The sequence below is a fragment of the Misgurnus anguillicaudatus genome, chromosome 22, assembly GCF_027580225.2.
Source record: "Misgurnus anguillicaudatus chromosome 22, ASM2758022v2, whole genome shotgun sequence".
Lineage (NCBI taxonomy): Eukaryota > Metazoa > Chordata > Actinopteri > Cypriniformes > Cobitidae > Misgurnus > Misgurnus anguillicaudatus.
In genome coordinates, this window is record NC_073358.2 from 41,963,855 (window position 1) to 41,976,160 (window position 12,306).

At 37.1% G+C, this 12,306-nt stretch overlaps 2 protein-coding genes and 1 long non-coding RNA gene across 5 annotated transcripts in view; 1 reads left to right on the plus strand and 2 right to left on the minus strand.

Annotated features, from left to right (window-relative positions):
• Nucleotides 1-422: 422 nt before the first annotated feature.
• selplg (selectin P ligand) lies at nucleotides 423-5,915 on the minus strand. Its single transcript, XM_055198714.2, has 2 exons — nucleotides 4,542-5,915; nucleotides 423-4,170 (listed from the first exon to the last, which is right to left on the minus strand). The coding sequence occupies exon 2, from the start codon at nucleotides 4,168-4,170 to the stop codon at nucleotides 3,235-3,237; it is 936 nt and encodes a 311-aa protein (XP_055054689.2). The 5' UTR covers nucleotides 4,542-5,915; the 3' UTR covers nucleotides 423-3,234.
• A 474-nt stretch (nucleotides 5,916-6,389) lies between these two features.
• LOC129416854 (uncharacterized) lies at nucleotides 6,390-7,336 on the plus strand. The gene is made up of 3 exons (XR_012365441.1): nucleotides 6,390-6,442; nucleotides 6,523-6,637; nucleotides 6,775-7,336. It is a non-coding gene; the product is annotated as an uncharacterized lncRNA (long non-coding RNA).
• Nucleotides 7,337-9,750: 2,414 nt separating this feature from the next.
• Nucleotides 9,751-12,306, minus strand: part of LOC129439854 (coronin-1C-A) — a 59,789-nt gene continuing 57,233 nt past the window's right edge. For all 3 annotated transcript variants that reach the window (XM_073860845.1, XM_073860847.1, XM_073860846.1), the window contains exon 11: nucleotides 9,751-10,482. In XM_073860845.1, the coding sequence (XP_073716946.1) occupies nucleotides 10,363-10,482 (120 nt within the window). In that variant the 3' untranslated portion in view covers nucleotides 9,751-10,362. The remainder of the gene's footprint in view (nucleotides 10,483-12,306) is intronic.

Sequence of the window (12,306 nt, forward strand, 5' to 3'; positions counted from 1 at the left end):
ATTGTCTTCCCGAAGTGGTCCTTCAGACTATAAAAAAGTTATTTTTAGCACCGTTCGTTTTTAGAGTGTAGCATTAACAAGTTTCCTTATAAATGATCAAAAATGTAAATATGCTGAAAGTAACAATATGTAAAACACTGATCTTTGCTTTAAAAATGCCATGCACTCTTAATAAAAAAAAGTGCTTAAACGGTTCTTCACAGAAATGTCATTTTTAGTTCCTCAAAGAACCATTCAAAGGTACTCAGAACAACCTTTTTATAATGTAAGTAACTTTTTTGAAACAGAAAGGTTCTTTGGATGTTAAACGTTCTTCAGCCATTCAGCCAAAAATGGTTCTTCTAATCTATAGCATTGTAAAGCACCTTTAGATTTAAGAGCGTACTGCCATAACTGTTTTTTTTATTTCAATAAAAAAAGTCTTCTGTACAAAAGAGAAATTTATTCTTGATACACGTGATTACATTTATTTTATGTACATTTACGATGATGAAGACATGCTATACATAGAAAAATGTGACATGAGTCCAACATCATCCATTTAAAGTAAATTATACAGCGCTAGTCTGACCACAGACAGGAATAGAACATGTTCAGCTATACATTCTGCCAAGCTTAACTTATTCCTGAGCTTTCCAAAGACAGCAGTACAGTATTTCAACACTGAAATGATTAAATACATTGTTTAATAGTCATACAAAACAAGAATTTATTATAATACAAAGCTATTAAAATACTACCAAGTTTATTATTGTTGTACTGTACAACAAACAAACCATGTTGGTTTAAGGAAAAACTAGCATTTGCACACACCTTGCACAAATATCGATTAATGTTATTCTATTATTTTATTTAGTGAGAAACTCCATAGAAAACTGATAAACCAGCAGTGCGGCTATATTGTACCTAATGTTTGGTACAGAAGCAGAATTTTCAAGAGCTGGGATAAATATTTAATTCCACCAGGCACCGAGTTAAAAGTTTATCACGGGTATAATACAAGTTTTGCTTAATTGAGCATTTTTGGCATGACAGAAATAAAATATTAATGAAATATAATATACATAACCACCGTATTTTCCGGACTATAAGTCTCATTTTTTTTATAGTTTGGCGGGTCCTGGCTGGAACTTCTAGTTAGGTGTGACTATACATCAAAATTATTTCATATGAACCAAGAGAAACCAGTATTGTCTACAGCCGCGAGAGTCCGCTCTATGCTGCTCCTGTATTTATGTAATTCAATGGATTCAGTGATGCGGAATGACTTCGGGAGCTTGTTGAACTTGATTTGGCTTGTCGTGTTAATTTAGCCTCTCAGGTATGTTCTGTACGCTATTGTGTATCGTGAAATAACTGTTTATGTTACTTTAACATGTACGCACACCTATTCAGCCTGCTGTTCTGTGCTATTGTTTAGTTGAATAACTTACCTTTTCAGATTAAATGTCTGTTCTTCGACTGGATTTTGTGAAATAATTTTCTAAATAAGCGCCACGTATAGTCCAATGCAGTGTTGGGGTTAACGCTTTACAAGTAACGTGCATTACGTAATAATATTACTTTTCTGAAGTAACGAGTAAAGTAACGCATTACTTTTTAAATGTACACATTAATATTTGAGTTACTTTTTTAGTTTAATTAATTCGATTTTAAAAAATTATGTACTGAATTAAACTAAACGTAGTCACATTATGCACTCTATTCGTACACGCCTGAGTCCGAAACTGAGATGGCAGGCCAGAGCTCGACATTTTTGTCTTGAAATATGCAATTTCTGAATGCAGAACTTTTCAGTCATAAAAAACACCTGCAAGGCCTGAAAGAGATCAAGCCTCAGCCAAGAAAGTAACGCAAAAGTAACTAAAAAGTAATGTAAGGTAGAGGTCTTCTCGGGTCCAAAGAAATGTACCCGACCCGAATCACTTCATACCCGAACCCGACGTGCATAAATAAAATTTTTTTAAAGAAAGACCCGACCCGAGACAAACCCGAGAAAATTAGACCCGAGTCCGACCCGAACTAGTGAAAAATTTGTTTTAACCCGACTGGAACTGAATGTAAATGGCACTGACGTGTGCATTCTGCAGACCCACGCGCAGCAGTCAGCCAGAAAGAAACTCCGGTGGCCTTGCAACCAATTTGGCGAGCTGCTCCATTCGTTTTACTTTGTTATCTGACGACGACACCAACGTAACCGCTAAAATGTACATTTATAATTGACTGTCATGTTTGTCTCAACGAAAATGAACCTTCCGACAACCACACAATGTCGCAAGCGCTCTTGGCAAACAGATGAGAGGTTTGAAAAGGACATTGACGCACACAGGCGAGAGAGTTCGGGTCTTCTCGGGTCCGTTCAGAAAAAACACATTCATTTTTAAATTACCCGAGACCCGATGCCGCTATTATTGTACCCGACCCGTGTCCGAGGCACATGTGAAACTTTTAGACCCGAACTTGATCGGGTCTCAGGTCGGACCTCGGGTTTTCGGATCTAAGTGGACCCGTGAAGACCTCTAATGTAAGGATTACTTTACATGAAAAGTAACGCAATTACTTTTTGGGGAGTAACTTAATATTGTAATGCATTACTTTTAAAAGTAACTTTTCCCAACACTGGTCCAGTGCAACTTATATATGTTTTTCCTCTTCAAAACGTATTTTTGACTGATAGCGACTTATAGTCCGGAAAATACGGTATGCTTTCAGTGTTGTATAAAGACCTTACATAATGAAAGTTTTTATTACCTTACAATGAGCTGTTTTTATCTACATACACTGCGGTTCCCCTTACATGGAAGTCGTCATTTTGCGTCACCATATTTTTCACAGTAGCCCTAAATGGACAAACTGCCCTGCAGACAACATGTTGTTCCTGTGGCAGCTGTTGTAGCTTCTCTTTGTACTTCGAAAGGGGGGGTGTGAGCAGTGGACTGAGTCGCAACCTCACCACTAAATGCCGCTGAAATCTACACAGTGCAGCTTTAAATAATATTGCAAGCAATTAGGTATGAGATGCTGTTCTGTATTGCGGAATAAGTCTGCAATTATTTCAACAGGTGAACTTCCCCAAAAAGTGGAAATGGTGTGGTGCAGCTAGTTTCAGTCTCGCAAGGCAACATTTGCTTAACTACGCCTGATCAAGCAAATAAACCCATGCGGACTACTTGGAAACATTCACACCTTTAAGATAAATGAGTCAACAGAGATCAGTACATACAGAGGAAGCATCTAAATCATGCCTTCGGAATCAGGAAGAAAGCTGTTTAGAGTGAGATTATCTCCATCAAGATCTCCATCCTCGGTGGTCGGGATCAATGCTCCGTTACTTCTGGGGTGCCTTGGCTTTGGAACAGGATGATCGGTATCATTCATCAAAGCAGAAATGCAGACCATCTCCGTCTCTTGGAGAAGTCGTGCCCTGTTTCTATATCTATAACTCGAGAGCTTCGTAGCCAGGCAGATGGTGCTTATGACAAAGATAGTCGTCAGGGCGGCCATCGAAGCGATGGCGATGAGACACCGACTCACAAGCCCGTCCCTATGAGGAGAGGAGGTGGAACAAGTGAGAACCTTTCCCGTGGTCGAAGTCTGTTTTGTAGTGGTACTTTGGGTTGTAGGGGACAGTGCAGTGGAGAGTTTTGTTGCATTTGTTGTAGAAGCTTTCGTGTTCATTACTTTACCGGGCACTGACGTTGAAGGAAATGTGTGGGCAGCACTTCCTGTTTGTGAAGTGTGTCCATTACTGTCATTTGTTGCTGGTGACTGGGTGTACAAAGTTGTCTCAATACCTGCTGGCGCCTGGGTCGTCACATTCTCAGTTCCTGCGGTGTGGTTGCCGGTTTCAGAAGTCTTGTTCACTTGTTGGGTGTGGTTCAAATCAGAGGCATGCTGGTGATCCATACTCACCGCTGAGTTATTTCCATCAAGTTTACCGGTTTTCATCTCAATCACCGGTGGGGTACCCGAAGCAAAAGGTTTGACAGTGGTGCCATTTAAATCCTGAGCTTTAGCTACGTTTTCCGTACCGTGTCCTTCAGTTGTGTTTGTGGTTGTTGCATCGCGATGATTTTCCCTTTTCATCCTGAGATCTCTTGATGTGACCGAACTGCTCAAAGCGAGCAGTAAAACAAGAACTGATAAACACCCAAGCCGATTAGTCATCATCTGCATAAAGACAAGAGTGTCGCAAACATGGTTTAGACACGCAAACACTCTTTAACTTCAATGTTTGTCTGATTACGAAAGTATTCAGTGTAGAGGAACTTATGGAGGTCCAAAAATAGGAGAACAAAATAATTCTTATACATAAAACAAGTTGACGAAGTAAACATGTGCTATGGCCTTTCATGTAAAATACAATGTTTTATGCTCCCTTAACTTACTTACTTGATACACTTTTATGGCACATTGTGAAATTTCCATCCATGCCTCTTGGATATATCAATACATCCTAACCACGACACAATATTAACTATTCTGTTATCTGTATTTGCCATAAATGTTTAAAACTATACACAATCGAAAATAACACTGACCTTTTGATTATACGGTTGACCTTGTGTTGTTCTGGAGGTCGACAGAAACGTTAAGCCCCTCGTGCACGGCTCAAAATGTAACTGTGTGTTCAAACCTCCACTATCTGTAGATACAGGAAGTTAAGCTTCGAAGTGTGAAGCTAAAGCTGAGGTTTTCAAACTGTGACGCAAACCCGAATGAGCAAGCCACTTTTTTAAATATCAGATCTTACTTCCCCAATCCAGTGAGTTACAAGGGCAGAAACCATATTTAAATGATCACATCCTCTCAAAAACAGGTTTACGTAGACAAAATGAAAGAGACGAAGGACATCATTTCTTCAGTTGACTTTTTATTTCTCTGGTAATCCGTAAGAATCTTTATATTTGAAGCAGATGAACAAACAAAGATGGGACAGTCATCCACAAAACAGAATTTCCTTCCTTTCAATTCTCATTTTATTTTTAGCATTGGAAACATTCAAGGCTCACAGTGTGGATGATGGTGAGGGAAACGTATTTCTTTAAAAATCGCCAAACTTCCTACAGCCAAAAAAATAAAGTATATACAAAGCATCAAAATCTATCACTTGCATTTTCTTTTCAACCTACGATAACCCCTGTATTTCATCCCAATCGTTCGATGCTTTGAAAGACATTCAAGGTCACAAAACACAATCATTGGTAACCATGCATGGACCAATCACACATCAAAACTGATAATCATGGCCCAAGCAGGTCAAAGTTGGTGTCCCAATGCATTCACCAAGACTATGTTCACACTGTCAGTTTAAATTCGATGCTTGTGCATATCCAATTTAAATGACTGTTGTCCACACTATTGTGTAACTGTTCAGATGTGTGTCGTTTTACATAACAATCTTGCTTCTGGTGCAACGTCTGACATGCGCTTGAGTTTTACATGGTGTGAGATTGTGAAATAAGTTAAAAAATGTGTTGGTTCAACTTAAAAATATTAGTTAACTCAAAAAGTTGTTAAAATTTTGTGTCGTCGGATCCAGTTGTAGTAGGCAGTGCTCCGACACGGTGCAGATGCACTTTTGGCAACCCGAGTTCGATTCCCTGCTCGAGGTCCTGTCAAATAAAGGCAAAATAGCCCAAAAAACAACTAATATTCTTAAATTGAATTAACTGAAAAGTTTAAGGCAACTTGAACCATTTTTTTATGTGAGTATAGTTTAAAATGGATTAGTACTTATTAATTTACTTTTTGCCATTCACACATACTAAGAAAGGATGTGTCAATTTTTTACACATTGTTTTGTGTTATCCTATTTCGCACATTATGTGTTATTTTAACACAATATGTGTCATTTCGTGTTGATTTTGCGTTCAAATAAATTAGTCAAAACAACAAAAACTGTGTTGTTCCAAAAATACACAGCAAAATCACCAGTGTTAAATTTTCAGGGATGGTGTTAAATACACAGTGTTGATGCTGTTTTAACACTATCTGGTAATAAGATAACACTGCCATTGCTAGGCTAGTGTTATATCCACGACAGTGTCAGTGTAAAACAAGGGTGTTATCAGATTTCACTCTGAGCGGTGTAAATCAAGCCACGCCTCCACTAAACATTTCCTGTCAGGGATTTTACCGCCATTTTCTTTCAAAGGAGGACTGAAGAGAGCAGGTAAATCTCATAATATTCACATGGTTTAGCTAAATTAAACTGTTATTTCTCTGTCTGACTCTACGCAGCCATTTGCCAAAAAACCTAAATAAGATATTTTCCCCATTTTATTTCCACTTTGTTCGTTATTTGGTTCAGTTTAATCAGAGCTACCTTGTGTTACGTTGTTCCCTTGTTAGTTTGGTATACAGTTAAACTGCTAGCTAAAAGTTTTAACCAAGAAGGATATGAATGACCCTCTGTCTGGTCAACAGGAGTTTAAATATGGTAAGTGTAAATGGGTTTGCTACTTTTACGGTTTTAAAGTTTAACTGTGTACTCATGGTGTTTAAATTCTGTTTTGCTAGGACGGGACAGTTATGTGGCAGCTCTTCCCTGGCTCATTCACCTCTTGCCTTCATTTGTGAAAGGAAGAAAGACTGGAGAGGGTCAATGTGCAACTGAAGCTACTGATTGTGCTGTGTAAGTTTTTTGGTATTTTGTTCTAGTTATTTATTCAGCAGTTAGTTTGCTTGCATTGTTCACCTCATGTAAATGCATACAAGTTCATAAATACACATCAAATACATTCATCTAATACACTCTTTTAAAACACTTAGGTGATGAGCATCAATCCATGCTTTGAGGGGGATGAATCAGCACAGCCCTGCCTGCTCTGTGTTGGGAACAAAAGTTGCATCCAGAATTTTTGCATCATTCTGGACCAAAAAGCCATTCCCCGCATGATGAAGACCACTGATGCAGCCTTCCACTACATCATGAGTAAAACAACTACAGAACTAAATACCAGGTTGGAACGTGTTTAAGAAAAATGAAACGTCTTTTGAATTGAAATGTCTGTTTTGTTATGGAAAAATCTTTAGTATTGTGAAGGATAAGCATTTCTGCTTGCCGATAAGGTAATTGCATGTATTTAAATGTTCACGTTTTGAGTAGGGTGGCTAATTTTTTTTAACTCTCATTTGATTTATTAAAGACCTTATAATAAGTGGTTTTCATGTCACTGCGCTGTGGTATAAGATAACTTTCATTATTCCATATTGTATTCTGTGTCTAATTGTAGCTGAGGTATTTAAATAAGCAGTGTTAAATGCAAAGTGTTGTGTGTATCAATGTAAATATTAAATGTGATTTACTTTAATAAAAAGAGGTTTTGCAATATTTCTTGTCATTTTTCTTTTATAGAAACAACCCATTAGCAACAAAAGTGGCTATTACTCAGTATTTTAACACTTAACATTGTTGAATTCACATTACACTGGTGTTGACCTTAAATTAGGAGTGTTAATTTTTAACACTGTATTTGTGTGCCAACACCAGTGTAGTGTGGAAACAACAATGAATAGTGTTGAACAAAGTGTAAAATTTAACAATATTGAGTGTTAAATTAACATATTATGGGTGTTGTTAAATTAACACTACACTTTTGACTAAATTAACACAGTGTAGTGTGGACACATATACACACTTTGCCGGTGTTAAATTTGACACCGTGGGTGTTATTTTAACACCAGTGATTTTGCTGTGTAACAGATGTGTTTTGTTAAGGACAAAACATTAAATGTTTTGTTTTTTAAGAGTGCACATGCCAAATATGATCAGATTTCAAACAAATATGTAAAAAAAATCAGATTTGGACTGACAGTGTGAACAAGTCAGACTTCACCAAACTTTACTATAAAGCCTACAATTGGATGTTTTCATAGACTTTCTTCAATCTTTTCTAACATCATTCCATCCATCCCATAAATACGTTCCCTACTTCTTTTAAACCTCTCATTTCACCCAGCTTCACCGAAGAAGAGCGTGAGAAAGAGCGAAAGCAAAGAGAAAGATATCAGAGGTATTGAGTTGTTGGACGCAAAGTGTTTAAAAATAAATTTCCTGCGGATTGATTGGTGGTTAAGAGATGAGGAGGTGGTGTGTGTTTTCACCTTTACAGTAATACTGGAAGCATGGAGGTGTTTTCAGAACCTCAGATGTACAAGACGGTGATTCAAACAGGAAGATGTGTGGAAACTACACTGATTAAAAAAAAACATTTAAGACAGCATGCACAGAAAATATCCTCTCTTTTGACCTGCCGCGTTTTCATCGGCCGTGCCGTTGCACACGTAATACGACCATTACAGTCATATTAAAAAAGCTGACTAGACCAAAGCCGTCCCCTGAGAGTGCTGGTTGTGCTTGGCTAGGAAAGCAGCCGGGTAAGACAAAGTTTTAACCATTTAGGAAAAGGAAGTCGGTCATGACTCACTGAATTAAGGTTGATAAAGCCTCCTACAAGTTTGGTTTTTGATTCGCCACAACTCAAAGATAAAGAAACAAGACAGCAAAGCGAAAAGTTGCAAACCAAAAAAAAAAAAAGAGTTATTAGCGATCCTGTGTCAAAGTAAAAAAAAATATTAAGCTGGTAAAGCAGAGCAGCTACATTTTGTGAACATTTAAGAAACCTTAAATCCCTACTGCTTTGGACATCTATGGTCATGTTGTTGGCGTAAGATGATCTCATCCTTTTTGGGGAATAGAAACTAAATACTAAAGTTACGAAATGAGACCTACGCTGTTGGTTTTCAACTAGGAAACAGATAAACATTTTTAAAAAGTGCAGATGTGTAAATAGCAGGGGTTTTCAAACTAGGGGGCCTTGGGGAGGTTTTCTAGGGGTCCCAAGAAAATTTCAGAAAATAAAGACAAATTGTAAAATGGATCTGTTTGGTCTCAAATTTCTTGCTTGCACACCAGAATTGTTCATATTTGATTTGTATTTTTTTGCGTTTTTCTTTTTACAGTCCCCTTTATTTTCACTGTAAAAAATTTGCTGTAATTATGTAACTGGTTGCCAGTAACTTACTGTAGAAAATAAAAACTGAAAATGTTTTGTGTTCATTTAACTTTGAACAAACTGTTGCCAATAAATAACATAAATGTCAAATCTACAGTAAGTTACTGGCAGCTAGTTGCCAGTAATACCCAGTAATACTGTAATTTTTTACAGTGTTACTCACTGAGGTTTGTAAGCCAGTATTCATTGTAAAGCTACAAAAAAATTACATAACGTGGCTGCTTGGTTCAACTTACAAAATAACATTTTTAAGTTTAATGAACTCAAAAATAAGTTGACAACAATTTTTACAGTCAACTAATATTTTTAAGTTGAATTAACTAAATTTTAAATTTTTATTTTTTAAATTAAACCAATAAATCTTTTCTACGGTGTACAAATACATTTGAACTAAAAAGTTTCTCTTCAGGTTTATAAATCAGCATTATTCCAATTGTAGCCAATTATGATGTCATACATAAAATAGATAAATTGATTTATATTATAAGTAAGTTGTCCCTCACAAAAGGTGCATAATATTTGGGGGTCCTTGGCATCATAAAGTTTGAAAACCCCTGATATATATGGAATGTAGAGAAATAGATTTGAATGTAAAAGCTGACTGCATGCACCTGCTGTTTACAAGCAATTTTCACCAAAAAAGTCGTCGGAAGAAGAGTAATATGGATTCTTTATCTTAATACTTTAAACATGGGTCCCTGAATCAAAAACAAATTTCTTTTAGTGCATGTATCATGTTCCAGTTTCCAATTTTAAACTGTTTAAAATCTTTATTTTTATTTTGCTTGTTCCAGAAAGACACTTTTAACAGTGATGAATGCTTCCAATGATTTCCCACGTCCCTGCATTACTATCAAATCCGTTGAGATAAGACATAAGAAAAGCTAGTCGAATACTGTCAGGAAGGTGCTGACACAGAACTCAACAAATTTGGCAACTCATAAGAGCGGAGAGGGGCAATTTCAATACTGACGGCTGCCGCCTCCGAGCTCATCGTAAGTTCACGCAACTGCTTCACAATACAATTTTCTTGGTCACAATTTTTAATAAGAAATAAACAAACTTAAGACCACTCAAAAACACCAGATAAAACACAGCTGTTACAGAAAAATTTGGAGTGAGAGTAAAAGCTAAATGAGAAGAAATTTCGAGGCGCTTCTCGGTTTCCTAATGGACATTTGTAAACAGGTCTTAGGGGATTGCGAATGGAAAGAAACATTTATCTTGGAATGTAAGTTGGAGTCTTTGCAAGGCGGGCTTTAGACGGAACGATGTCATGGTGATTGGCAGTGACGGGTCCCGCCCACCTGGCCTGAATAGAAGAAGGGGATTACGGGTTCCTCTAGTCGTCCTTGTTAGACAACTGCTCCTCAAGTTTGGCAATTCGTTTCTCCTGACTGCTAACCAGCTCTCGGAGAGATTTGATTTCTTTTAAAACCTCGTCCAGCTTGGCTTCGTTTTTCTGTCAAAGTGAAAAAAACACAAATGTAAAGGCCAAAGATCACAGACAAAAAGTATCTTACATCCTTTTGAATTCATTTTTAGTAAATAGTGATTTTTTCAGACAACTGATGACGCAGTTTAGACAATTTTCTTAAAAAAAAATCCAGATAATTTACTCACCACCATGTCATCCAAATGTTGATGTCTTTCTTTGTTCAGTGCAGAAGAAATTATGTTTTTTGCGGAAAACATTCCAGGATTTTTCTCATTTTAATGGACTTTAATGGACCCCAACACTTAAACGTTTAAATGCTGTTTAAAATTGCAGTTTCAAATGACTCTAAAGGATCCCAAATGAGGCATAAGGGTCTTATCTAGCGAAATGTTTGTCATTTTTGACAAGAAAAATAAAAAATATGCACTTTTAAACCACAACTTCTCATCTATTTCCGGTCCTGTGACGTGCCAGCGCAATCTCACGTAAGTGCGTAATGCCGTGGAAAGGTCACGTGTCACATATATTTGCTAACCATTTTAAACAATAAACTGACACAAAAACATTAATTAGCATCATTCGACATACAACAACGTCGGAACGGTCCTCTTTCTCCACACTTGTAAACGTAGTTTCGCATACGTCCTCCATGACCTCTTGACGCAATGATGTATTGCGCATGGTCGCGCTGATGCGTCACACGACCAGAAGAAGACGAGAAGTTGTGGTTTAAAGTGCATATTTTTTATTTTTCTTGTCAAAAATGACAATCGTTTCGCTAGATAAGACCCTTATGCCTCGTTTGGGATCATTTAGAGTCCTTTGAAACTGCAATTTTAAACTGAATTAAAACTGTTACGTGTTGGGGTCCATTAAAATGAGAAGAATCCTTGAATGTTTTCCTCAAAAAACATAATTTCTTCTCGACTGAACAAAAAAAGACATCAACTTTTTGGATGATATAGTGGTGAGTAAATTATCAGGATTTTTTTTTAAGAAAATGGACCAATCCTTTAAGTGAGTGTGGGTATTTTGTGAACGTGACCGTCTTTTTAATCATCAACGGTTTTGACGTGTGTGCAGAAGGCACTTATTTTGATAAAACATGTGATGCACATAATTCACATGATGTAACAAACACACATTTTGAAAACACGAGCAACACACATGACACTCCAAACACATATTTTGAATTTGCGTCCCTCGGATGAGTAGTCATGAGCCGCCACTGCTGTCTACATTATTATTGCTCCACAAAACACATAACCTTATGACGCTATACGTTTGAAGCTCAAAAACTGCATATGTAATTCAGCTGTACCATTTAGGTATTAATTATTATAATATTAATTTATAAGTTGTTGAAGAAGAGGGCCTAGGTTTAAGAGTGATGCTATTCCTATTTAATGACCGATTAAAAATCATTTTTTACATTATAACAGAAAGACGGCCCATATTTAACTAATTCTGAGCTAGCGGTGCCCATATGATAGGTTAATCTGTAGGTAAAATGAGTAGAAGCTAACACTAGGTGTGTCTGTAGGGCGGGTTGAATGTTTCCGTGATTACAGCCCTGTGTATAAAAATCCGAGTTTAGCAGGCCGTGCGCACATGTGGTGTTGCTGTCATGTGGTTAAATAGGGATGTGGTCTGGACCTACAGTACAACATCTATCTCAGATGACTGTGAAAACATTACATGAATAAAAAATAAAGAAGTCGGCCCTAAACATCATCACAAACATTTTCATGACACCAGTACGATGTAAATCAGAACCTAGAGCATATAGATAATCGGAGACGTTATATTTATGCATTTGGCACAGACTTTTAGTATCTGTGGTCCCGG

What these genes read in the sequence shown, in the direction of transcription:
- selplg (XM_055198714.2), bottom strand. Translation starts at nt 4,170, where the DNA reads ATGATGACTAATCGGCTTGGGTGTTTATCAGTTCTTGTTTTACTGCTC.